The sequence below is a fragment of the Nuphar pumila genome, chromosome 1 (genome assembly GCF_984573655.1).
Source record: "Nuphar pumila chromosome 1, dmNupPumi1.hap1.1, whole genome shotgun sequence".
Taxonomy (NCBI): Eukaryota; Viridiplantae; Streptophyta; class Magnoliopsida; order Nymphaeales; family Nymphaeaceae; genus Nuphar; species Nuphar pumila.
In genome coordinates, this window is record NC_143249.1 from 39,801,395 (window position 1) to 39,829,067 (window position 27,673).

The 27,673-nt window shown below is 38.4% G+C and overlaps 1 protein-coding gene across 1 annotated transcript; it reads right to left on the bottom strand.

Annotated features, from left to right (window-relative positions):
• Positions 1 to 767: 767 nt before the first annotated feature.
• LOC149848764 (CBS / octicosapeptide/Phox/Bemp1 (PB1) domains-containing protein) lies at positions 768 to 27,377 on the bottom strand. Its single transcript, XM_089997311.1, has 14 exons — positions 26,911 to 27,377; positions 26,633 to 26,801; positions 26,175 to 26,307; positions 24,917 to 25,087; positions 22,131 to 22,209; positions 21,912 to 22,025; positions 21,708 to 21,774; positions 19,957 to 20,062; positions 19,817 to 19,875; positions 19,208 to 19,317; positions 18,997 to 19,127; positions 18,812 to 18,897; positions 18,637 to 18,726; positions 768 to 1,351 (listed from the first exon to the last, which is right to left on the bottom strand). Exons 1-14 carry the CDS (start codon positions 27,063 to 27,065, stop codon positions 1,172 to 1,174), a joined length of 1,650 nt encoding a protein of 549 aa, XP_089853437.1. The 5' UTR covers positions 27,066 to 27,377; the 3' UTR covers positions 768 to 1,171.
• Positions 27,378 to 27,673: the final 296 nt, after the last annotated feature.

The window sequence follows — 27,673 nt, forward strand, 5'->3', positions numbered from 1 at the left end:
ATGAAAGATGGGAAATCATCTTTAAATCATGGGACAAAGCTACTCCAACCAAGGCAAGAATTAAGATACTTCAAGTAAATGGAGTCTTGGTACAGGCATGGGTTAATCAAATCAAATAGATGTCTTCTGGTGAAAATGTCTAATGGAAGAAAAGAGCATGCATCGACTCCAAGAACCCTAACAGAACAGCCCCAAAAGACCTTCCTCATCGATCTTCTGATTTAAAGGCATCAGGGAGAACTTTTTTACATTCTTTTGAATGAGAATAATAGAACCGCATAGCACAAGCTGTGAGAAATATATTTAATGACAGCAGAAGAAAATGGAAGATCCGTCAGTCATAACTTGTGAAACCTATGGACAGAGAACACAAAAAGCTTTTAAGACAATATCTTAAAGGTGAAATCACCAATTAAAGCTTAACACAAAATGTGTAATCAAAGTCAACTTCAGATAAATCACCTTGGAAACAATGCGAGCTGAAAAAGAAATGATCCTCCTACTCAGATAAAAGCCATTTAAAATATGGTTTAGAACCAAATTTTGAAAAGCATATCAACGTCAGTTGCCATCAAGCGACCTGCTCTACAATTAGCAGCGATTTAGCTTGGAATTATTTATTGTCCAAGAACATTTCAAAGACCCATTCAAGCAAAGATGGAATCAACTTCATGGCTTCAGAAGAAAATAGAAAGGTGGACAACATCAAAAATCTGTCCCATAGACAGAACAATAACCACGTTAGAAGGCAAACAAAGGCAATACTGTGGTCTAATAAATTCATTTAAATCTTTGCTGCTTACATGGTATACCAGATACATGAGTGCATAACCAGCAAATCAAGTAAAATCATGAATGCAACATATGTAATTTAAGTAACAATTGCATTCAAACCAAATAATTAATTTTCACTTGCACAAAGCTATTAGTGCAACGTGAAAGCTTTTAGCCTACACTTGTATCACCTCTCGAGTTCCTGATCGTCAAAGTAAAACATGAGTCTCTGTTTCATATGGCCTCTATGAACCTGCTATCGCAACTTGAATGATTCCTGTAACTTCAACCATGGCACAATATCACCAATTAAATCTAGTAACTCCTCAACGTAGCTCCACTAAAGTGCCAGAAAAGATAACTGATGCTGGATTGATAGTGGTTTAACGTTTGGGTCTTAAGATTTGGATCTCCTCAAGTATACCAACAAACCAATCCCAGTTATCATGGCAGCCCCAACCAAAACACCAGAAAGAAGATAAGAATGTTGATCTCTTTGTGTGGTGCCCAAGTCAGAAGACTGTCTTGGTATTGGTACCTCTTGCAGGGCTGGGTATTCAAGTTGCAGCCTTAAAACCTGAAAGAAAAAGGACCATACATAAACACGAAACCATACTCAAACCAATCTCAGAACATATCAATAGAACACATTAGATATTAACAAAAAACTACAGTATGAAACCTCTACCAATGATCATGTGGCAAGTCCATAATGGCAATGAAAGATAGGATGGTCACAAAAATAAACCTACCTTTATGCGGGAATGCAGGAAACTTCAAAGCCATCACAGACTCACCAAAATATCATAAAAAACAGTGAACCCACTCCAATTGAAAACAAGTTCGGATCTCGAATGGCAGCTGATTGCAGTAAAAAAAAGATCAATAGCCCATATCAACCCATCTTGAGGCCAGAAATGGGCTCTTAATGCCCTTCCAATCATCGATCTCCATTTAGGTCAATGAATTAGTTGTAAAGCAAATTGAAATTAAAAGTTCTTAATGACCTTAAGGCCATAAATTGTGCATAACTGCCTCAAGTATAGGCAATTCCCTCAAGGTAATTTGGCTCACAATTGCTTCCAAATAGGACTGGAGGCTCTGTGTGGTTCTTTAACTACCTTAAACACCAGTCGGCAACATGACAAAAGAAGAAAGCATCTCAGTCTTGGGTTTTCAAAATGTCCCCATTTGGGATTTCTGAAACCACCTCCCAAATTCTATGGAATGGGGACCTTAAGCCACCATTAGGGGTGGGGAACAAGCCGGCCCGGCCCAGCCTGCTAATGGATCAGGCCAAAAGCCCATTTCAGGCCGGCCCGTTGAGAAAACCCCAGCCCACCCATTAGGCCCGTAGGCCTAGTCGGACCGGGCCTATTTTATATATAATATATATTCTATGCTTTATATATATATATATATATATATATATATATATATATATATATATATATATATACACACACACATGGGCCAAGCCGAAACTCAGTTTATAAGGTAAACCATAAGTTAGTTTGCAAGATAAAGCATAAAGCTTGGCCAATAGCGACAAGATACACCTCAAAGCATATTGACTGGACTATAGTGACACTTTTAGTCCAAGAAGTTAAGCACTTGTTGGATGATAATTTTCAAATGAAGGAACTCAGGACTCTACAGCATTTTCTTGGAAATAGAATAGGCCATAAACCAAACTGTTCAGTAGTAACACGACAAAAGTATGCTTCTAATCTTTTATGCAAAATATGCATGTATAATTGTAAACCAACTTAGATGATGATAGTCATGAATAAACACTTGGTGGATAATGAGGGAGCCTTATGATCCACACCTAAGAGATGCAGAAGCATTGTAGGAGCATTGCAATACTTATTCCCTTACAAGGCCAAATATCATTTTTGTTGTGAATCAACCCGTGCAATTTATGCATGCTCCAACAACTACACACCTTAATGCAGTTAAAAGGATACTCGGGTACACAAAAAGAATGCCTAGTAATGAATCTGTATACATTGAGCTACATATTCCTTTAAAAGCAACACAAGTTTTTTCTTATTCTAACGTTGATTGGACTAGGGACCCAACTAATTGAATGTCTATTTCTACATATCATTTGATCTCATGAAGTAGAAAGAAACAATGAACAATTAGCAAGATCTAGCACCAAAGCGGAATACAAGTCTATGGCTTCCGCAGTTCTGGAAATTTCTTGGTTTAAGGCATTTGCTCACAATGCTTGGACAGTCAATAACTTAGTCCATCTTGTATTGTGACAATAGAAGTGCAGTTGCAATATCCATTAATTCAGTCCAACAAAGTAAGACTAAACAAAAAGAACAGGACAAGGATTTTGTTCATGAGAAGACTGAGAATAAAGAAGACCAGATTTATATTTGGAGAGCATCAAGTGATCAACCTATTCAACAGTGCTTTATTTACGAACTGGCATTGGCAATTGAAAGCCACACTGCCAATTGTCATCATCCATGCACAGCTTGAAGGGGTTTGTTAGACATGCATGATATTAATATTAACTTGACAAGGGTCTTTTGTGTACAGCAGCAAAGTTGTAAATGGTTGTATATCCAAAGGTATTTCTAGTACTTTAAGTAGAAACATAACCACATATATATAATATCTGTAGGGCTGGATCTACCAAAAAAATAAAGAATATGTGATGTGTAAAACCCCATTTAAAACAAAAAAATTGGACCCGGCCCGGGTCCGGACCCGACCCGGGCCACTTTTTTTTATTAGGGTTTTAAGTAACCCGAGCTCACCCGAGCTTTCGGGCGCCGCAACCCCCCCTCTTCTCCCCCTTCGTTTTCGGGTAGATTGGGGAAACCCACCGAGGTTTCCCCTTTCATCGCACCCCCGAGCTCTTTAAGAGCATTGCAGGAGGGTGAGGGGAGGCACGCCTCCCCTCTCGAGCTTCCTCCTCCTTGTGCCGACCTGCCGTCACTGTGCCCTGCCGCCGACGCCGGCCACCGCCTCCCAGGTACGCCGCCCTCTTCTCCTCCCTCTTCTCTTCCTCACCCCCCTCTTTGTGACCTCGCCGGGAAGTCGGCAGGCGGCTCACAGCCCCCGCCACGGCCTCCCACCACCTCCGTGTGCCATCGGGGGCCCGACAGGTGGCCTACGCGGCCCCTGTCGTTCCTTTCTCCCTCTGGGGATTCGCCGGAGTGTCGGCAGGGGACCGAGGCCCCTGCGACACCCCCCCTCATCCCTGTGGGTGATGGGGAAACCGACGGGGGGGTTGGTTGCTCTCCCTGTCACCCCCGTCCCGAGCCCTCTCTCTCTGGCAGGGGTTGGTCCCCCTTGCCATCTCTCGATAACCGGTAGGCAGGGGCAATGCCCCTGCCGCTGCATGTTTCCCGGCAGCGGGGGGCTCGCCCCGCTGCCTCTGGGGGTTTTGGCGCGCAGAGGTGGTGCTCCTGCCGCCTGCCTGTCTCGGCTGGCAGGGGCAATGCCCCTGTCACCCTTTTTTTTTCTTGCTGGGCTGGCAGGGGCTCACCCCCCTGCTGCCTCTTGACTTCTGGGAGGGCAGGGAATACCCCCCCCCCCTGTCGCTCTTGACCCTCGGCACGCAGGGGGTCGGACACCCCCTGCGGCTCCATGTTTTTTTTTTTTTTGCCAGGCAGGGGTCGAGGCCCCTGCCATTTGTAGGTGTTTCTGGCAGGGGCCGAGGCCTCTGCCGTCCCTTAATTCGTCAGGCAGGGGCTGCCCCCCCCCCCCTACCATTTCCCCATTTTCGTCAGGTAAGGGCCAAGGCCCTTACCATTCTTTTTGTGGCAGGCTGGGCCGAGACCCCTGCCATTTCTTATTCGCCGTGCAGGGGGCCGAGGCCCTGCCACTCTGACGTTGCTGGCAGGGGCTCAGCCCCTGCCACTTTAATGTTGCAGGCAGGGGCTCAGCCCCTGCCACTTTATGTTGTCGGCAGGGGCTCAGCCCCTGCCACTTTAATGTGGCTGGCAGGGGCTCAACCCCTGCCACTTGGATGTTGCCGGCAGGGGTTCAACCCCTGCCACTTTGTCGTTGTCGGCAGGGGATCAGCCCCTGCCGCTTCGTTGTGTTCGGCAGGGGCTGCCCCCCCCCCCCTGCCGCCTTGGTGTTTTTGACAGAGGGCTCAGCCCCTGTCACCCCGCGGCTGTCTGCAGGCAAGGGTTCGCCCCTTGTCATTTTTCTGATTTCGGCCAGCAGGGGCACACCCCTGCTGCCTCTCTCTTTTTCTATAGGCAGGTTTGTTTTTCTATTTCTCCGCATTATAATTAACGAAGCACTGTTGCAAACCTCGCATCGGACCCCCGCTCTGGCTCCACGGCCTGAGCCTCGTATCATCTACACGCGTAGACGCACGCAGCTGCACGACATCCCGAGGTAGGGGAAAGTCGCACGAAAAGTTTGTATGAACAAAATAAAATAAGACTTCTGAGATAGAATAATTATTTTACATATCTGCTTATCTGAAAAAGTATTGGTTGGTCAGAGGTTAGTCATTTTGATTCTTTTGAAATTGCATGCTTAATGTAAATTCTGTGGTTAGACTCATTATAGAAAGAATCAAGTAGTTTAATTGGCATACCTGTTTACGTGTAGGATTACTTAACTCGTGATTGTCTGTTAGGCATGCTTATACTTTTGAAACTGCATACTTAAGGTAGACTTTGTGAATAGACTCATTTCTTAAAAGAAAACCACTGCAATTACTGTTATAACCAAACCTTAAGGCAGGTATGGTATAAATTTGACAAGAGGTCATGGAGAACCTTGAATTAGGAACTCAACACTTTATATAGATGAGTTAATGTTGGCCTCCACAGGCCAAATTTCTCGAAAGAGCAATACATGTCATTTATGAACCAAAAGAATCATAAAACTTTATATGTTGCCCTCTCATCGTAGTCGTACCTCTAGGGAGGTACAATCGTACTTTTGGACAAGTACGTCCCATGTGGGTTACGATGGTTGGAGGATGAGGTTGTAACAACCTCGATGAGTGCAATTAGCACAATGCTGAGATCACATAAATGGTGACCATTCGCCTTCACAGGCAAGATGCTCGAGTGGGTCTAATGGACCAGAGCATGTAGGATGGGGCGACGGTTAAGAAACCCCCGTCGTACCCATCCGATCTTCACGGTTCATCAAGGGAGAGGATGGATGGTACAAAGACTTCGATGGACAGGTTGTTAACAACCACCCCACAGGCAAAAGACTCGGTTTTCCCCAGTCATCGGAGTTAGGGGAATTGGGATTACCATAAATTATCCTAGGTGGTAACTCTCAGGCACTTCTGCAGAAGTTGGATGCATCCATGGGCCACGAATGCCTTTGGGGATTTACTCTCTTGGTCACTGACCATCCCCTTAAGAGCGGACTCAGTCAGCCATCCGGGTTAATGAAAACACCTGACATAATAAACCCCCGGATCGGTCTCGGTTGTTTCTACGTTTCGCGTCTGTGCGTACCCACAGGCCAGTTAATATCAGAACTTAAGGAATATCTTCATGAATAGTTGTAGATGACTGAGACTTACACTGCTTCAACTAACAGCTCTTTGCACTTATTACATTTGTTAGAATAGACTACAATTGTTTTAATTGCTTAAATATCATAACTGCTTATCTCATGAATGTCCTGTTTTATTTTCATTCTACTTATCTGTTCGTGCACCTACTGGTTTGTTATGAAACTGACCCATTTCATGGGCAGGTGAGGAGTAGGACTTCACTGGCGGCCGATGGCGTGGTGCAACATGGATCAAGATTTATCTTCTTTCTGTTGGCGGCTTGGCTCTGAGTCTTTTTAGAGTTTTCTTTAGATTTATTGAACTTTGGGACAAAATGCTCATTTTGTAATAAACTGCAAATTTTTAATCTATTGCCTTATTTCTTAAATTCCTTTAAGTTGTTGTACATGTGAATGATGGTTTTTCAGCAGCTAACGTACCCAGGATTGTTGACTTGTGTTCCTTTCTAAATGTCTTCCGCTGTCGTTTTTAAAAGTTAAAACTTTAAATCTTTGAAAGGTTTTTCAATAAGGTTTTCGAAATCACAAGTCGAAATTTTGGGGCGTTACATGATGGAACAAGGTGCTTCTACCAGAAGATACAACATGGTTGAGGGTAGCCAATATTTTCCCATGTATATATATATATATGGGTTAATATTTGGTGCCATTGAAGGGACAGAATTATATCGAACTATTGAGCAGGAAACCATAGGTTAAAGCTTTATCGACTCAATCTGACCACAGATGTGTTCAGGATGGTTTCTATGCTAAGGATCAAACCTTGGATTGTGTTATTTTGATTCAAAAATATGATTTTTTGAGTCATGAAATTTTACTGCATTGTGCACCATTGACTTTTGAAGCCCTACTTATGTGTTGCAATCATATGATTCAAAACTCATTGCCCACTAAATAAAACTTGTAAATCACATCCATAGGTTTTAATCTACAAAAGAAATCTAAGACCTATGATTTCCAGCACAATAGTTCCATAGAATTCATGCCTTTAATAGAACCAAATATTAACCCTATATATCTCCTAATAGTAGGATGGTGAGGACAGTCTTATTTTTTCATTTTTTTTGTAATCTGACCTTGCAGGTTCTCTTTAGTAAGAATAGGCTTTTGGATCATTCGATTATTGCATGTGAAGCAAGTTTTTACAAGGCTTCAAAAATCAATGACTCAAATTTTTTTATAAACTTAAAAGAACCATAAAATAGCATGCTTTCATCAAAAAACATTATCTAATTGTAAAGAAAACGGAAGCCACCAACAAAGATCCACCACAATGCTAGAGTGAATAGACCAAAAGCCACAAATGGGCTCACTCACAAAACACACCAAAAGCCACAAATGGGCTTACTCACAAAACTCAAACAAGGGGCAAGATAAGAAGTTAAAAATAAATAATATTTTATTGATAACCTTCATGCAAGAAGCATACATAATGTGGGGGCTTTGCCCCATATTTATACACAAAGGAGGAGGACTCCATAGAGAGTCCTTTGGGTCTCAACGGCTCAAGAGTCTTATGTTGTTGACTACTCAACATGTGTTGACTAGTTCAATTACAAAAAGAAAAAAAAATAACGAAAGAGAAAATATATATTTATATAAATAAATATACATAATATATATATATACAATTTTTAACACTCCTCAAACTTACGATACAATAACCGAAAGTTTGTCTAATAGAAAGTGAAAACAAAGAGCAACAAGAGGTTTGGTGAAGAAATCTACTAACTGATATTCTGATGTAACATAAGGTAGATCAATGATCTCATGTAGATACTCTTCTTGAACGTAGTGGCAATCCATTTCGATATGTTTAGTATGTTAATGAAAAGTACGATTACTGGTAATGTAGATCGCACTTTTGTTGTCACAACACATGCGGGAGGCTCCTGTCACTTGAGCTCCCATATCAACCAATAACCTTTTGAGTCAATAGTTGTCATGGCCCGATATTCAATTTCAGTTGATGAAAGCGAAACTTTTTGTTGCTTCTTGCATCGCCATGAAATCAGAGATTCACCTAAGAAAACACAAAAACCTGTGGTTGAGTGTCTATTATTGGGATCACCTTCCCAGTCAGCAACAGTATAAGCAATTAGATCTAAAGAAAATGAAACAAACAAAAAAAGGCCTCGAGAAAGAGAAGTCTTAATATATCTAATAATGCGCAAAGTTGCTCCCATGTGAACAGAAGTGGGAGCGTGTTGAAATTGACTAATCGTGTGTTCAATGTGTGTTATGTCAGGTCTAGTAATTGAAAGGTAAGAGAGTGCTCCAATAAGTTGTTTGTAAGGAATAAGACCTTCGAAAAGTTCATCATCAATTCGTATCTTGGTGTTGGCAACCATAAGGGTATCAACTCTCTTATCATCTGTGATGCCAGACCTGGAGACAATGTCAAAAGTAAATTTAAACTGATATAATAAATATCTTCTAAAAAAGTAAGCAACTTCGATTCCTAAGAAATATTTTAAGAAGCTTAAATCAGTCATTTCAAAATGTGTTTGAGAAGTTTTTTAATATTTTCAACTCCCTGTTTATTTCCTCAAGTGATAATCATGTCGTCCACATAGCTAAGAAGAAGAAGAATATATGAATAAGAAATCTTAACAAATAGTACAATGTCAATCAAATAAGTTCTAAATTCAATATCAAGCATAACTCGACTAAACCGGTCATATCAAGCCTTTGGAACTTATTTAAGTCCATAGAGAGACTTTTTCTAAACGAAGAGCATTACCCTTAGGAACACTTATACCTGACAGTGCCTTCACATAAACTTCTTCAACTAGGTTTCCATGAATATAAGCAGTTTTAACATCCATTTTAAATATAGGTCATTTTCGAACAGAGTCTAATGTTATGAGAATATCTCTTGGCAACTAATCTACCTTTATATCTTTCAAGATTTCCATCAGTCTTTATTGTAATTTTGTATATCCACCTACAACATATAGGTTTCTTTCCTTTTGGAACATCTTGAATGGACCAAGTATTAGCATTTTCTAAAGCTTCTAACTCTATTCTCATGGCTTCTACCCATTCAAAAAGTTTTTTAGCTTAAGTATAGGTTGAAGGTTCTACATGTGAATGGATTAATGTAATAAATACCTTGTATTTTGGAGAAAAAGAATCATAAGATACAAACTTTCCAAGTGGTTTGGAAATCCTGGATGACCTTTTAGTATGAACTTCAGGTTGTTCAACATATTTCTCCCGTACACATGGTTTGTTAAGATTTCTCCCGTACACATGGTTTGTTAAGATCCCTATGCCAAGAATATTGTAAATAATTTTTGCTCCTATGAGATTGCTCCTCAGTAATTGTATCATCATGACCATTATCAAGATCACGTTAATCTATTATATGAAGGCCACTATCCATATCACATTCATAATTATATTTTTCATGAATTGAACTTAAATCAAATAAAAAGGAATACTCATCTACTTCCTTCCCCTTTTCACAGTCAAAAAAGCATTCTTTTTCTAAGGTCACATTACGTGAGACATAATTTTTTATTTTTAGGATCGAAGCACTTGTAGCCTTTTTAGTTATCTGCATAACCCAAAGCACAAGAAACAATACAAGGAGAGAGTTTATCATTTTTGTTAGTAAAAAAAAAGCATTTGCACCAAAAAATTCTTAGTCTCGCATAACCAGGAGATACTTTAAAGAGGTGTTATATTTTGTAAAGAAGAAGGCATTCTATTGATGAGATACATAGCAGTTAGGGTTGCTTCAACCCAAAATTCTTTTGGCACTTGATTTGTTATTAGTAGAGTTCTGGTTGTTTCCATAATATGTTTGTGTTTTCGTTCAGCAAAACCATTTTGTTGTGGTATATGAGGGTAAGATCTTTGATGCGTGATACCATGCAAATTTAGATAATCTTTAAATTCTTTTGATAAAAAATATCGCCTAGAAATATCCTTTTCAAACTTATTTTTGACCAAGTTATGAAACATTTGAAAATGTGAGAAGTCCCTATATTTATGTTTGAGAAAGTAAATCCAAGTATACCTAGAAAAATCATCAACAAAAATTATATAGTATGCATATCCACCCTTCGGTATAACTGGTGCTAGCCGCCAAACATATGAATGTATTAGCTCAAGCGGTCTAGAAGAAAATAAAGTTTTTTCATAAAATGATAATCTCTTCGTTTTTCCAAGAATACAGTCTTTACACATAAAATTTTCAGAGTTACAAAATTTTTCCAAATTTGAAAAATGTTGAATTTTGGATACATTAGGATGACCAAGTCGTTTGTGTCATATATCTAATTCTAATTTTTTAACATTATACCAAAAAAGCATCCTTGGGTATTTCCAAAAAATCCATGTGATAGAGTCCTCTACGACCTTCCCCAATCAACTTCCCTGACTGGCGATCTTGTACCCAACATCTATCAGAAGAGAATGAGACATTATATCTATGATCAGACATTTGTGAAACTGATAAGAGATTTAAATTTGATTTGAGAATATATCTAACTTTTGAAATGGTAAATTTTTTGGAGTTTTGTAAAATCTTTTCAAAATTCCCTATTCCTTCTATTTCAAGATATGTACCATCGGTTGTAAAAACATTTGACATGCTTGAGTTGGTATGGAATTCAGATAAAATTTTACTATTAAGGGTCATATGAAAGGAAGCACTAGAATCAAGTGTGAGCATCTTCAACAAGATACTACAATCAAAAGTACACTATTCTTGGAAACAAATTTGTGCACAACAAGAACACTTGAAACACTCATGCACAACACACAAACTCACAAATGTGCAAGTGTACTCATAAGATTCATAAGTATCAAAAAAAAGGTTGGGCTATAGTCCCAAAACCCCTTCAAGAATACAAGAGAGAGTGGCCTTATTTATAGGGCTTAGTGGGCCTTGGAAGGGGCTCCTCCCAAGGTAAGTACAATAATTAAATAAAAAGTAAAAATGAAATACAAAAAAGTATTACAAACATATTCACGAAAAAGAATGTGTAAAAAGACTAAACTACCCCTACGGCTAACAATATAAAATATATATTTTATATATATAATATGTAGATACATATATATATATATTACATATATGTATATGTATTACCTTATATATATATAATATATATTAGCTTACATTTGATTTACATAATTTAACACCCCCCTCAAACTTAGGGCAAGATGACCGAGAGTTTGCCAAGGAGGAAGTTAAAGCGCGGAGCACACAAAGCTTTAGTGAAGAAGTCTGCCAACTGATATTCAGACGTGACATATGGAAGGTCAACGACTCCTTTGATATATGCCACACGAACATAGTGACAATCCATCTCTATGTGTTTAGTCCGCTCATGAAAAGTGTGATTTTTCGCAATGTAAATTGCACTTTTGTTGTCACAACACAGCTTGGTGGGCTCTTCTATTGAAATCCCCATGTCTTCTAACAACTGATGGATCCACACAATTTCCATGGTAGTAGTTGTCATGGCACGATATTCAGCTTCAGTCGAGGACAAAAAAACTTTTTGTTGCTTTTTACATCTCTATGAAATCAGTGAGTCACCTAGGAACACACAAAAACTAGTGGTGGAGTGACAGTTATTTGGGTCACCTCCCCAATTAGAGTCAGTATAAGCAATTAATTTTAAATCGGAAGAAAAGGACAGAAAAACTCCCTTATTTAGAATACCCTTTTATGTATCTTACGACTCGCAAGATGGCACTCATATGGACTGATGTTGGTGCATGTTGAAACTGGCTTGCAGTATGGACTGCATGAGAGATATCTAGTCTAGTAATACTCAGATACATCAAAGATCCTACAAACTGTCTGTAGGGGGTAGGATCCGAAAGAGGAACACCATCATTAATCTTTATTTTTGCTCATACTATAGCAGGAGTTAAACAAACCTTTTCATCTGTAATGTCTGACCTGTCAATGATCTCAGAAGCAAGCTTAGTTTGAGACAAAAAAATACCATCTATGAGAGTATGCTACTTCAATGCCCAAAAAATAAGTTAGAAAACCCAAATCAGACATTTCAAATTTATCTTTCAAAATAAATTTTATAGTTTTAACCCCGTTAGAATCACTACCAGTGATGAGCATATCATCCACATATAACAGTAAGATCACAATCCCTGCATTGGATTTTCTAACAAACAAAGCAGTGTCAGTAAAACAGGATGAAAAACCATTTTCTAACATTATGGAATTAAACCTATCATACCAAGCCTTTGGGGCTTGTTTTAACCCATAAAGAGTTTTCTTAAGGCGAAGCGCCTTTCCTTTGGGAGTCTCCATTCCAAGTGGAGCATCCATGTAAACATCTTCATTCAAATCACCATTTAGAAAGGCATTCTTGACATCCATCTGATAGATGTTCCATTTGTTGATAATTGCAACAGAAATGAGACATCGGACAGTTACCTTTCGGGCAACGGGCGCAAAAGTTTCTTCATAGTCAATTTCATACTCTTGACCATACCCTTTAGCTACTAAGCGAGCTTTGTATCTTTTCAGAGATCCATCGCTCTTAGTCTTAACCTTAAATACCCAACAACAACCTATGGTTTTCTTTCCAATAGGTAGAGTTTGGAATTCTCATGTCTCCCCTTTCCTAAGAGAAGTGAGTTCATTTTGCATAGCATCTTGCAATTTTATACATTTTTCAGCTTCCTCAAAATTCCTTGGTTCAAAGTAAGAGTGGATAGCGCTAAGACAAACCTTATATCTGGGTGAAAAAGAATCAAATGAGACAAACCTAGAGGGTACTCTTCTACTTCTCTCAGTTCTTCGTAGATCATCATTTGCTGAGTTAGAACTACTAGATTCACTGTATTTTTCAATAACACTCCTGAAATTACTGCTATCTCTATGGGTATATGTTATAGGTTCTCTTAAATCTTCTTCATTACTGTGTTGAGGTACCAAGGGAAGAGAAGAGGAACTATCTTTATTCTCATTGATGTCATTAGGAGTAGAGTCATCATCATTAGCCTCATTGTCATCATCATGAGCTAACATTTCAAATAGGAAGGAATAATCCATGTTATCTTCAAAGGATTCACCTTTTTCAAAACCATTAACATTTTCCAGAAAACTCACATTTCTGGAAACATACAACTTATCATTCTTGATATCATAACAACGAAATCCTTTTTGGGTTTCGGAATATCCAAGAAAAGCACAGAGAATTGCTTTAGGTGAGAGCTTATCGTTCTTATCAGTAAGAACAAAGCATTTACAACCAAATATTCTTAATCGACTATAGTCAGGTTCTTTAGTATAGAGTTTTTCAAAAGGCGAGATATTGTTCAAATTTTTAAAGGGTAGCCGATTTATCAAGTAGACAGATGCAAGAGCAGCTTCAGCCCAAAAACCTTTTGGGATGTTTTGAAAGACCAATAAAGTTCGAGTTGTCTCTATTATATGTCTATGATTTCTTTCGGCTAACCCATTTTGTTGAGGGGTTTTTGGGCAAGATCTTTAGTGAAGAATACCATCATTTTCAAGGTAGTTTTTGAAATCATTTGAAAGGTATTCTCCACATGAGTCAGTTCTAAAAATTTTGAGATTCCCATTAAATTGATTCTTAATCATCATATGATAGGTTTTAAAAGTTGAAAAAACTTCATATTTGTGTTTAAGAGAATAAATCCAACAATATCTTGTATAATCGTCAACAAAAATAACGTAATAAGCAAAGCCACCTTTTGATAAAACTGGTGTCGGACCCCATACATCAGAATGAACAATTTCAAATGGTCTAGTTGTAAACATAGATCTTTGAAGGAAAGGTAATTTTTTCATTTTCCCAAGTATACAATCATTACAAGTGAAATCACTTTTGCATAAACTTTTGACAAAAGGCAAATGGGAAATTTTTACAATATTTGGATGTCCAAGTCTTTTGTGTCACACATTAATATCTTTTTGGACAACATTACAAAAAGGATTCTTGGGAACTTGAAGGGAATCGACATAGTAAAGATCATCCTTCCTAGAGCCTGCCCCAATCAATCTCTCGGACTGACGATCCTGTATCCAACATTTGTTAGATGAGAATTTTATATCACACCCATGATCCGAGAGTTGAGAAACGGAAAGTAAATTTAAGTTTAATTTGGGTATAAATCTAATTTTTGGAATAAAGAATCCTTGTTTTTCAAAGTTACCCATTTCTTTTACTTCGAGAGACGTTCCATCCGCAGTTGAAACAAAGGATGGAAGGGGATTTTTTTGTATACTTGAAAAAAGAATTAAAACTTGGAGTCATATGAAAATAAGCACCTGAATCCAAAAGCCAAGAAGTCATACCGGGAGGAGAGGAGGTTGACATGGCCAAACCGGAAGTGGCCCCTTTTAGAAGGTGTTGAAGAGCTTCTACGATTTGTTGACGAGAGAGAGCTCCATTGGAAGATGACGGGCTTTCTTGAGATATAGTAGTCATGGCAAGGCGCTTCTTTAACTTTGGACACATGGGTTTGATGTGCCCCGGTTCTTTGCAAAATTAGCAATTAAGCTTGCTATAATCCCTTTTTCCTCCTTGTCCACTTGGATTTTGGTTTTTGAAATGAGGAGACTTGTATGTCTTTAAGCTGTTTCTCGGTCTTGAAACGGCATTTACACCTTCATTATCTTCATTATTGGAAGGTGTGGCTAAAACACTTGGGTTATTCTTACTTATACTCATCCGAGTTTCTTCCCTATTTAATTTAGTTAATACATCTTCGAGAGGGGGAGAGGAGAAGGCGGATAAAAGAGAAGACCGAATTTGTTCGAATTTGGGCCTAAGCCCATTCAAGAAATTAAAAAATCTATCTTCTTCCAATTGTTTATGACGAAGCTCTATGGCTTCACCACTCCATTTGGGTTCGAGCATAGCAAGCTCATCCCAAATACAAGAGAGCTCGGCAAAGTACTCTCTAATAGACATTTCTCCTTGTTAAAGCGTTAGCGCTCTCTTTTGGAGATAGTATTTATGGGATAAATCCCTAGAGGTATACATCTTCTCAAGATATTCTCATGCTTGAGAAGCCTTCTTAAACTTTATGATATTTGCATTGATTCTTGTTTCTACGGATGAAAAAAATCCAAGAGAGGATTTTAAAATTCCTCATTTCCCATTCTTCATGTTTTTTCGTATATTCTTTAAGGGCCTTGGTTCTTTCATCTCCTTCAAGAATCTTTATCTCTCCTTCTATTGAAGTTATCTTGGGTTACGGTTCGGGAATCGAGCCTTGGACATATCCCCAAAGCACTTTTCCTTTGACGTGAGCTTTCATGTTACCGGCGCAAACATGATAGTTGGATCCATTGAGTTTGAACCCAAGAGAGAAATGGGAGTCTTTTTCACCCGTTAGAGAGGAGAGATTATGAGAAACAACACGTACCTCAAAGGCTTTTCAATCCTTTCTTGACAAAAGAGGCTTCTAAAATATTGCCCGAAGGAGATGATCCACTCCAAACTCCAATAGCTTGAAGGCACGTTTTTCAAGGCATTCAAAAGAGAAGAAACGCACGATCCTCCTTTAAACGAGACTCTGATACCATGTGAAAGTAACTTCAACAAGATACTACAATCAAAAGTACACTATTCTTGGAAACAAATACGTGCACATATGCACAACAAGAACACTTGAAACACTTATGCACAACACACAAACTCACAAATGTGCAAATGTACTCATAAGATTCATAAGCATAAAAAAAAGGTTGGGCTATAGTCCCAAAACCCCTTGAAGAATACAAGAGGGAGTGCCCTTATTTATAGGGCTTAGTGGGCCTTGGAAGGGGCTCCACGCATAGTCGTTGGAGCCCCTCCAACGGTCACAAATGTGACCGTTGGAGGGGTCCAACGACTAGTGTGTTGGCCCCTCCCAAGGTAAGTACAATAATTAAATAAAAAATAAAAAAGTGAAAATGAAATACAAAAAAGTATTACAAACATATTCACGAAAAAGAATGCATAAAAAGACTAAACTACCCCTACGGCTAACAATATAAAATATATATATTATATATATAATACGTAGATACATATACATATATTACATATATGTATATGTATTACCTTATATATATAAAATATATATATTAGCTTACATTTGATTTACATAATTTAACATCAAGAAGCCAAGGAGTTTATCGGGATTGGTGAAGGATGAAATTGTTGCTCCAGTTGAGGCTTCATTTGAAGAAGATACCCTTTTGAGAAGTGGTTGGAAAATCTCTAAGTTGTGACATTGATACGGATGCATCATTAGTTTCTTGTGAAGAGCCAGCTGAAACCACATTCTTCTCCCCCCCCCCCTTCTAAACTTTGGGGCATTGAGGCCGGGTTCATGACAGTTATAACAAATATTTGTTTTCTTGTCATAATCATTGTCTTGTTTCCAATAAATCTTATTATCATGATCATTTCCTTGTTTCCAATGAGGTGGCTTGTAGGGGTGCATGTAGTTTTCTAGTCTAGAGACGGCCAAAACCGAGTCATCTTCATTTTTCAAAGAGTATCCCTTTAACCTATTCTCTTTCATACTCAATTCTTAAATAGTGTCCATAATAGAGGATACTTTTCCTCCATGAAGAAGAGCCGATTTGGGGCTTTCAAACTCCGGTCTCAAGCCATTTATAAATTGATAGAAATGTTTTGCATCAAGTTGCTTTTGCCAGAGTTCTATATCTTCCGCGAAATGCCACTTAGGCTCAAGAATAGATCATTTTTCCTAAAGTTCAGACAATTCATTGTAGTATTCCCAAATACTTTTGACTTTTTAAGTCGTTATCTAAACTTTATTTTGAAGATTGCACACATGAGCAATATCCTTAAGAGAATACATATTCTTAAGGTATTCTCAAGCTTTGTTAGCATGCTTAAATTTTGCAAGGTTAGAGCATTTTTTAATATCAGCGTTATTGATTAACCAAGACAAGATCTTAGCATGCCCCATTCTCCACTCTTTCCACTTTTTTTCATAAGTGACTAGTGCCTTAGTCTTCTCACCATCCGCAAGAGGTACCTCTTTTTCGTTCTCTACCTTTGTGAGAACTAGTTTAGGCTCTGGATCGGAACCATCAATTAATCCTCACAATCCTTTTCCCCATATGTGGTGTTTCATTATTGAAAACCACATTATGAAATTAGTATCATTGAGTTTCATGGGTACGATGGTGACTTTCCCATTGTCATCCATCCTTACAAAGTAGAGAGAAAGAAAAGAAAAGAAAAAAGAACAAGACAATAAATGAGAAAGGAGAGAGTAGTAGCATGAGCACACCACTACGAATACAAGAGCACTTGAATCACCAAGAAATTATTTCTCCCACGAGTATGGAAAACGAGGCAATACACAATCCTCAAGAGTCAAGAGCGAACCTTGCTTTGATACCATGTAAAGAAAATGGAAGCTACCAACAAAATCCACCACAATGCTAAAGTGAACACACCAAAAGCCACAAATGGGATTACTCACAAAACCCACACAAGAGGAAAGACCGTAAGCTAAAATTAAATAATACTTTATTAATAACCTTCATGCAAGAAGCATACATAATCTGGAGGCTTTGCTCCATATTTATATACACAAAGGAGGACTCCATAGAGAGTCGTTAGAGTCCCAAGGGCTCAAAATAGAGCCGTTGGGACCCCAACGGCTCAAAATAGAGTCGTTGGGACCCCAACGACTCTTATGTTGTTGATTAGTCAACATGTGTTGACTAGTTCAATTACAAAAAGAAAAAGGAAAATATAGAAAGATAAAAATATATTTATATAAATAAATAAATATATAATAATATATATTTACAATTTTTAACACTAATTGTTGATTCCAAGCAAAGCGATCATGTTGAACACATTTGTGGGGTCAGATTTACCAAATATGTCTTAAAACATAAAAAGTCAGCATTGTCCACACCATATGGACAGTTAGGAGTAACCAATTTTCTTATATATATATATATATATATATATATATATATATATATATATATATCAATGAAAACACAAACCTGTCCGATGTCTGGTTTCTCTCCATTGCTGCATCCAACCATCTCTCTCTCTCTCTCATATTACAAGAAGTTAGGTGATATTGATTTTTGGAGGGGTTATGCTTAGCATAAGGAAGAATATTGTTTTTTGGAGTGGCTATAAGTGTGTGAAACAACAATAAATTTTCAACAAAAAGGATAATCAGTTAAAAGATCTGAACCCTAAATTTTTGATATTTTACTTATCAAAATCAAATAAAGACAAATTTAGCCATCGATAAAACACGAGCTATATGAGAAGTTTTAAGCGCCAAAAACCAAAATCAATTAGTAACTGGTATTACCTTCAATCCAGCTAGCCTAGCATGGCTAACAGCGCCAACAAGGTCACTATCATTGATAAGCACAACCCGATCACCTTCATCATCTTCATACTACAAAAGGTTAAGAAAACTATAGATCAGCAATATATGTCAAACCTAGAGTAAAAGAAAGTTATTTTCAGACTAAATGCCATACCAAAAGCTGAGGCATATGTGCTTGATCGACATCATGTCCTATTCTCTGCATGATGGCAGAAACAAGCTCACCCAGGTTCTCAGTTCCTGCAATCAAATATTAGTTTTTAAAGTGGTACAGATTGACTGTAAAGAGATCACAGAACAAAAACTAAGAGGTGCAGGTGATCTAGTTCCCAAACTAACCACAGTTGAAGCGATGTACATGACCCCTACGGTCCTCAAACTTAAAGGCGAAGTTGTTCCCAAGGCCAAGGGATGGATATGTGGATCTAGCAGTTTCAGCACCATCTGATGCCATCATTGCGGAGATGTCACTGCATATTAAAATAATTTCAATTATGTAAGCAACGTTATCATTTGATACACCACAATTTAGAGAAGAACAAACAAATGCCTTTGTGTTTCATATTCATCTTCTGGTGGTTCAAGTGTGAGAGCAGAATCCCAGAATTTTTGCATCATTGTGTCTGCCACATCATTTACAGCTCCAGCACCACCTTCAACCTAGGGGAGAAGACAAATGATATCTATAAACAACAGTTAATGCACATGCATGCAATTTTCAAGTGCTACAAAGGTACTTGACTACTTGTAACCTGAAGCCACAAAAAAAAACACAAGCAGTACATGCTGAGAAAATAGTCAACAAAGAAAACCTGCATCGTGGCACTCTACCATACTAGCCGTTAACAGTCACAAGAATGCACTCCATATATATAAACCAAAACACAGGCAGTCAACTTCTGCAGTACATATATTCTTGTGTGAGGGACACTTCCATCCAATCTAGGTTGACTGAATCGTATGGTTTGAACAATAGAGCTTTACATATATGAAGATTACAGGTGGTTATTCAAGATGTTTTGCATGTGTATTCATCACATATAATGGAACTCCCAAGCACAACTCAAACTCATTAAAATTCTTCCATCGCATTCTCAAGCAGAACCTAAATATGCAGGTCGCATGAAAATACTATCAACATGTTAATCATAGATCTCACCATTGAAATTGCAGCATGAGTTATCTGTAGAACATCCACACAAGCAGCAATGCACCCATCTGAAAGAAACAATAAATTAAGTGACAACAAAAATAAAACAAACTTCAGAATGTCACAAAAATTAAGTAATTCCAACTCACCCTTATCAACAACTGGCAAGTGCAAGAATTTCCCATCATGCATGATATGCAAAGCATCAAGTATTGTTGTTTGCAGTGTTGCACACTCAGGATTTGGTGTCATTACCTGCAGCAGTATGTCCAACTCACAATCAGACAACTGGAGAAATATTTAGAGAAAATAGAACAATTTGGATTGGATGTGAAGGAACAGATTTCATGACACTGATACTTTGAAAGGTCCAAGCAAAATAACACAATATAGGAATTTCTAAGTTCAAGCACAAAGTTTTTAACTGGAACATCCCATATCAAAATAAAGTGTTATTGTTAGCTTTATTCTGATTCGATTTTTTTTGTTTTGTTTAAGGTGCCAAAAACTGGCATTAATGTGTAGGAGGTGAGCTTTTAGAATTTCATTAGGAATAGAAGTAAATGAAATGATGTTAGTTAAATAGACATTCTTCATAGGCCAAAACTTGAAGTCGTGCAGATATTAGAACAATGGAAGAAATTAACAGGCATTTTTTGCTCTAGCGAGGATTTTTCTTAATCATTATACCCTTGGACCAGATTAGTGAAGAACAAACATGTTGCTTTCAAAAGTATATGTCCTTTGTTCAAGTATTAAGAGTTGATGGTCTTTTATCAAGTATAAGGAGGTTAGTTTGAGGATGGAAAGCCATAATGATATCTGAATAATGGAAAACTGTCAACGAATCAGTGTTTGGTCACCTCAGTTATTCAGTCACCAAAGGGGTTGTTTTCTTCTACTTCTTCTTTGACTTGCCCGAAACTTTTTATTGAAATGCTGATTCATAGTTAAAATCCAATGAAGAACATAAATTTATCTTTGAAAAATCCCCCTAATTCATCTATTTTTTCTATTTCACAACATAAGCAACCTAGGCAGTTCCACATATTCAAATTCATAATGTCTCTACTCCTGCTAGCAAATGGTTAGAGATTATTCACCCAATGAAGAAAAAAACTAGTTCCATCTTAACCAATTATGATGAAAAATAGAAGGGGTTCTCCTTATTATAACAAGTACATCCTAAACCATAAACCAAATGATTCTTATCAAGGCAACTAAGGATTCAACTTGTGGAAAATACCTAAGTAAATAAGTGACAAACAGTGAAATACATAACGTGAAAAATAAGTTGAAAAAAAAAAGATATTGATGTCAAAATTGCAATCATGATTCCAGGGTCTCTAATTGAGATGTGATCATCGTTCATGAAGTGTATGGGATATAAAAAAATGGACATCCAGTCCCTAACATTCTCATATCTGCAATAAACTAGGAAGACCGTTCACATTTAAAATCTTGTGAGTGTTAATATATATTTTATGTAAACAAAATCCTTTTTCCACAAGTACAAAATGAAAAAAGATATTGATGTCCAAATTGCAATTATATTTCAAGAATTGCTACCTGAGTTAATCAATCACAATAAGAATTGGAACTAACACGCTTGAATGGCAAAAAATATTGGGTATCAGTCCCTAACTTTTCTCATGCCTACAATAACTAAATCGATCTTCACATTCTAATATTGTGGATAATATATTTTACGAAAAAAGAATCGGTTTCCACAAGGCTTACTTCAGGAGATAGATTTTGAAATGTAGACTTTAACAGGATTAATAATATGCATGACATATCAAAATTGGGAACCTTATCTTCTTAATACTCTCATATCAATTAGACAGTCATTATTAGCATGCTAAATCTCATCAAGATTAAGATATCCCATGAAAAGAACCTTTTCCACGAGGGTTAGTTCGGGAGATAGATTCTGGGCCACAACTCGCATAAGTACATCCTTTGAACTGGAAAAAAATGCTCCAATTAAAGAATAGGAAACATGTTAGAAGCAGATTGAAGATGACAGAAGAAGCGTAAACAGTAGACTATATCAATCACATTGCAAACAAAATCAAAAGCAGTAAAGAGTATGTTAGTGTACGTAAGAATTCCCTGAGGCTTGTTTCCATTCACAACAATGACAGAGTTCGCCCGCAACTCACGCATTCGTTTTGTGGCAACATACACAGGATCTGAAGGAAGCACAGTTGCAACCCTGTAAATCGATGACTAAAATTATTTTTAACAGTAACAACAGCGAAAGAACAAAAGCACAACCAATTTTGCTCAATATCAGCATAAAAACAAATTTTGGTTGCACCTTGTATTTTCAGTGATAATGGTTGATAATGAAGGCTTAAACATCCTTTCACGCAGAGTCTCAATGAAAGAATATGGACCTGTAGAAAAATGTGAAACATCATATTCAGTTGGTGCAAATAAAGCAAATGAGAACACACGATCAGCAAATTTGAAAAGTAAAGCAAATAAAACCTAGGTGGTTTAGATATTCAACTACAACAACAAATAAAATGTTCACAGTTCCCATTTGCAACTGGTACATGATGACAAAAGTACTGGTGGCTAAATATGAGAACTTTTTCTTTTAGAGAAAATAAATTTAAATTAAAAGATAAAAGGTATCTTGGTGACTACATGAGGTGACCAATCACCTCAATAACATGCAAAGTCATGACAATAGAAACCACAACTTTAGAAGAGTGGTTTCTTATACATAACCTAAACAATGCATGCAACCTCCATGTGAACTACATGAAAGAAGAAAAACAAATCATATGGGAATCTCCTTAAGCATTTCCACTTCCTTTGTGTTCTACGATGCTTCTTGGAACTTTCAACCACCAGCTTTATAGGAGGCAAAGAAGCAGTTGAAACATGTGGCTTCAAGACAAGGTGAGAAAGGGAAGGCAGAAGCGTTACATCCCCCATATCAGCAGAACCCGATGACCTTGTATCATAATCATCTCCACTAGCTACCTATGTCACCGGGGTACGGATACGGAGGGTACGACACGGTAATTCCAAAAAATGTGGATACGGGGACACGTATATATATATATATATATATATATATAAAGAGTTTGGGTCTGGACCAGGTTTGGACCTGTCCAAACTCCAAAACCTTCATTGACCAGGTTTTCTCTCTCGAAAGTTCTCCCCTATGAATATGAATATGTTTTCCACGCTCACTATAGACACACACTGATTGAGGAGGAATATAGCAAACGCAGGGTCAAGGGCACTTGGGCTTGTTGTCATGGGACTTCTGGACAGCGTAGCAAGGACACTCCTTGTAGTGACCGGCAGTGCCAGAGGGCACGCAGCATGTGCCACACGCTCACTTCCACAGGTTCAGCCTCGACGACAGACTGCATCTGATCGCACACGCACTATCACAGTCTGCACGCACAGAAGAAGAAGAAGAGGAGCGGAGCCCCAATGATCAGTGAGTCTCTCTCTCTCTCTCTCTCTCTCTCTCTCTCTCTCTCTCTCTCTCTCTCTCTCTGGACAGAAAGCGAGGGTTTCGGGAGATGAGAGAGAGAGGGAAGGGGGTTTATTGGGGTAAAAATTTTGAAAAAAAAATGGTCTGAGACCAGACCCAACCTGCGGCGTACTGGTACCGCGCCCAGTACCCATGCCCGTGTTGCCCCATGTCGACACGGGTACGCCGGCTAATCTGCCATGTAGCGGTGACATAGCTAGCTACCTTATGGTCCTTTGAAAGAGGTTTACAAAGACCAGGAGGGAGTGGTGCTTCAGCATCTGGTCCCTTAACAACTTGCAAAAGGAGAGAACCTGGATCCAGTTGATTCATGGTTTTCCCTCCATGATTACTGCTGGGAATTATGAGAAGAGATGCACTTGGCTGGGTAGAGTCAAGCTCTCCACCCACAAACACACACACACCACACACAATTGAAATGTTCTAAGCTCCCATGTTGCAATTGTCTTCAGAGCATAGTTCACAGTGCAATGCATCTTCCTGCATGTTCCATGCATATGTCAAAGCCAGCATCGCCACATTGCACTAAAGCTTCTAAAGTCTCTCTTCTACAGCCTTTTGCATTATACACAAGAAAGATATTCTCCCTCTTAAGCTCCAGACCTAGATATAGGGAAATGCATGCAGAACGCACTGATTATGGTGCACTTGCTGCCGCTTACATATGATACATTAATTTCTAGTATGCATAACTCCTGCTTTAGGAGGGTTGAATGAGATACCTAGATGCATAGGAAGCACTATGGCAACAAGGATTATTGGGTTGGAATAACAAAATAGTATATGAAGGAATCAAAACAGAACCTGTCTAGAAAAACAAAATGGCTAAACTGCTCTCTAAGACAGAAGCAGTTGAGCAGACATAATCAAAATGTCCCTTTTTTCCAAAATATGAATTAAACTGGCTTCATCAGCCTCAAACCATACATAGAATGATGTAAACATAACTCTGGGATGCCACTTTGCAGCATTCTAAAAGCGATGTTGGCATGCCACCTCATATGCCTTTCATTATGAGATGCACGATGTTTAAGTTGTCAAACAAACTCTAGACCAGTACTACAATAACAAACTAATAACAATGCAAGTAGCATGAGATGATCCAATCGCTTTATAGTTATTGAAACTATAGAAAAGACAAAAAACTTTGCCTCTATTATCTGTGTCTGTGCATACCTTGTTACTAGGAGATTATTAATGACAAAAAGTACTAAAAAGACAAACAGATTTACCTTCTCAATAACATCATCATTGTCATCAAACAATAGCAATAACAATAACAACAACAATGATAAAAGTAATAATAGGAACAATAACAATAATAACAACAGTGATCATGTCATTACCATTTTTATTTTTATCATTATCATGAAGGGCTCATAAATGAGATAGAAAGTGAAATAAAATCAATGTTTTGCTTGCAACCAAAAATGCATGATAGTTTACAAGTTTTACCATAATAAACCCTTATGATCATGCACACCCATGTTCAAGTGCAGAAGTATACACGTATCATCTTATTGATCAGAAAATCTCACAGCAATATAACATTGAGTCATGCAAAATCATCACCAACAACAGACCAGAAAAATTGCTTCCCCATTGGCGCTCCACCCCTTCAACAGCAGCAGCAATGGCACTTCCCTTCTCAGCAGCCCTTTCCATTTTGGAAATAGCATCATACAGACACTTTGTGATATCCAATAAAGCAATAACTTCACCATTTTCCACAACCGGTAGGTGTCTAAATTTTCCTGCAATCAAATGGCATGTCAGAGCAATGTGAACTGCCAAAAAACTACAAAAAAAAAATTGAAATAAGTGTGAAGAGATAAAAACTGAGAGAGTACGGTCAAGCACTATGAGATATCAATTCCAAGAATCGCATTAACAAGCCTTTACAACAGGTCAAAATGTCAAAAGGTAAGATGCAGCAGAATTTCATATTGAATGCAATCAAGAAACTTCATACATAGATAGAAAGCTAAGAATTTCATAAACAAAAGACAATTATGCAGCTATTTTAAAACTTAGGTGAATGATCGAATAAATCAAAGTGCCAGGAGCTGATGAGTTTCGTATGGAAAGATAGATTCCAAGCCAGCCTTCGCTATTGGTTGTTGCATGCACCTGGATCAACACTACTTGATTGACATGGAAAACGATTGTTGCATGACCCCTAGTCTCTACAAAGGTAATTCATGTATGCATGCTCCAAATTAACAAGCTGCACAAGCACATCTATTATAGTAAACAGCTCTTTCCTTTGGGCGAGATGCAAATAAGAATTAAGAATACCATCGGACACATGTTTTCCTACTTATTTGAGAACCTGTTTAACCTAACTATACTCGGTAGAAGGATCATCTAGTGCTCCACTTCGAATCAAAAAGTGGTCTTGTCAACACAAATTGGCGCTCTTGCATGATATGCATATATTGCTAGCTTTGATGGCTTTCAGGCAATTGGCATTCATCTCATGTACAATTTTTGAGGTCCTTGAATTTATTTCATGTGAGATATTCCCTTACTACTACACGTCCTCTTTACTAGCTGAGCTTATAGAATACAAAGCAAACATTGAGGTGGCTGAACTTCCTTCACTTATTCAAGAAAAAAGACTAAGGTTACGATTATTCAGCACAAGATCAAAAGAGAGAGAGAGGGAAAATCACAATGTGAGCTTCAAAAACGCATCAGAAAACACTTTGAAAGAGTATAAACTTGTAATTGGATTAACAAAATTATTCAGGATTAAAAAAGTATATATATCCAGCATTGGAAGACAACGAAGAGGCAAGCTGAAGTCCTAAACGGTAACTCAGATAGCAGAGGACTAACCTTGAACCATCTTCTGCAATGCCTCAATGGCCAACGAATCTGCAGTGACAAACACCGGGTTCCTCGTCATGATTTTCGATACAATTGTTTGCTCCGGCCGCAGTCCCTCAGCTATGACCCTAGTAGCAATATCCTGGAACAACAAGAAAACCCCTTCAATGATATACCGAAGGCCATGAACAACCTCCGCTGTTCTGTTTGTTGGTTTTATCCTAATAATGCCAGCCCCAAGTCTGGGTAAGAGATGAGGACAGAAGCAGCAGCAAACAACAATAAAAACTTAAGCCACATCTTATGAACATGAGTCTTAAGAGGCCGATCCCATATAATTCGGATAAGTCTTCATGATGATGATGATGATGACCCGCGATTTCAGCCCGCAGATAAGAGAACGGAAGTTTACACTAAAACTTTTAACTGCCACTAACTAGATACAAAAAACAGAACGATAACCGTGCCTTGTCCGTAACGATTCCGGAAAGCAGAGCGTTCGAATCTGTGAGCAGAACGGCGTCGACGCGCCGGGTTGCCATCCGACGGCAAGCATCGGAAACCGTCGTCCCCTCGGGAATCGTCAAAGCTTTCGACAATCTCAGCTTCTTGACAGCCCTTTCCCCACCAATCGACCTGAAACAATTTCAGTCGAAAAAAATAAAAATAAAAAATCGACCAAACATAAGAAAATGCCCAAACAAAGATCAATTATCAAATAAGGAGAGGAGAAGAAGGGGCTCACGAGGGTTGGTGGTTGGGAGAGGTGGGTTTGGTGGTGGGGTTCCCGTTGGTGCCGTTCTCGGTTGGGACGGGCTTCTTCACGACCGAAGGGCCTCGTTTCGGGTTCAAGGTATGCCGCCTTGGTTGTGGCGCGGGAGTTGCCGTCTGCCCACTCATCCTTTTCCCTTCTTCTCTTCCTTCTGCAGTCGATGGAAAACGGACCCTCGAGGGAAAAGGAAAACTACGACTTGGGGAAGCGCTCGAGAGTTTTGGAAAGTTTGGTGGGTGTGGGGGGAAGGGGGCGACGAGAGAACGAGGAAGGGGAAGAAGAAAAAGAAGAGGTGATTATTGGGTTTGGGGAGTCCCTCCTCTTCCCCTTGCAGATCCCTCTCTCTCTCTCTCTGCTGCTCCCCCTTTTCTCTCTCTCGTTCAACACGAGGGCGTCCTTTCCTTCCCTCACCGTACCCAAAGAATTTCAAATTTGACTGTGTCTCTTTTTATCAATAACGTGACATAGCAAAATAAGTCATCCTAGAAAACATATTTTTTATTATCTTCGTGCTTAAATGTGTATTTTAAAGAGCAAAGCAATGTGTATTTTAAAGAGCAAAGCGGGTTATATGTTCCTCCAATTAGCTACATCTCGTATGTAAGCATGTGCGTCTCGTATCCCCATGTTTGTCAGCATTAATTATTATTGGAGTTTGATGCGATTGCAAAAACTTAAGTACCCTCTCCTCCATTGATGCCAAAAAAAATGATGATTCTTGAAAATTAGTGGTTGT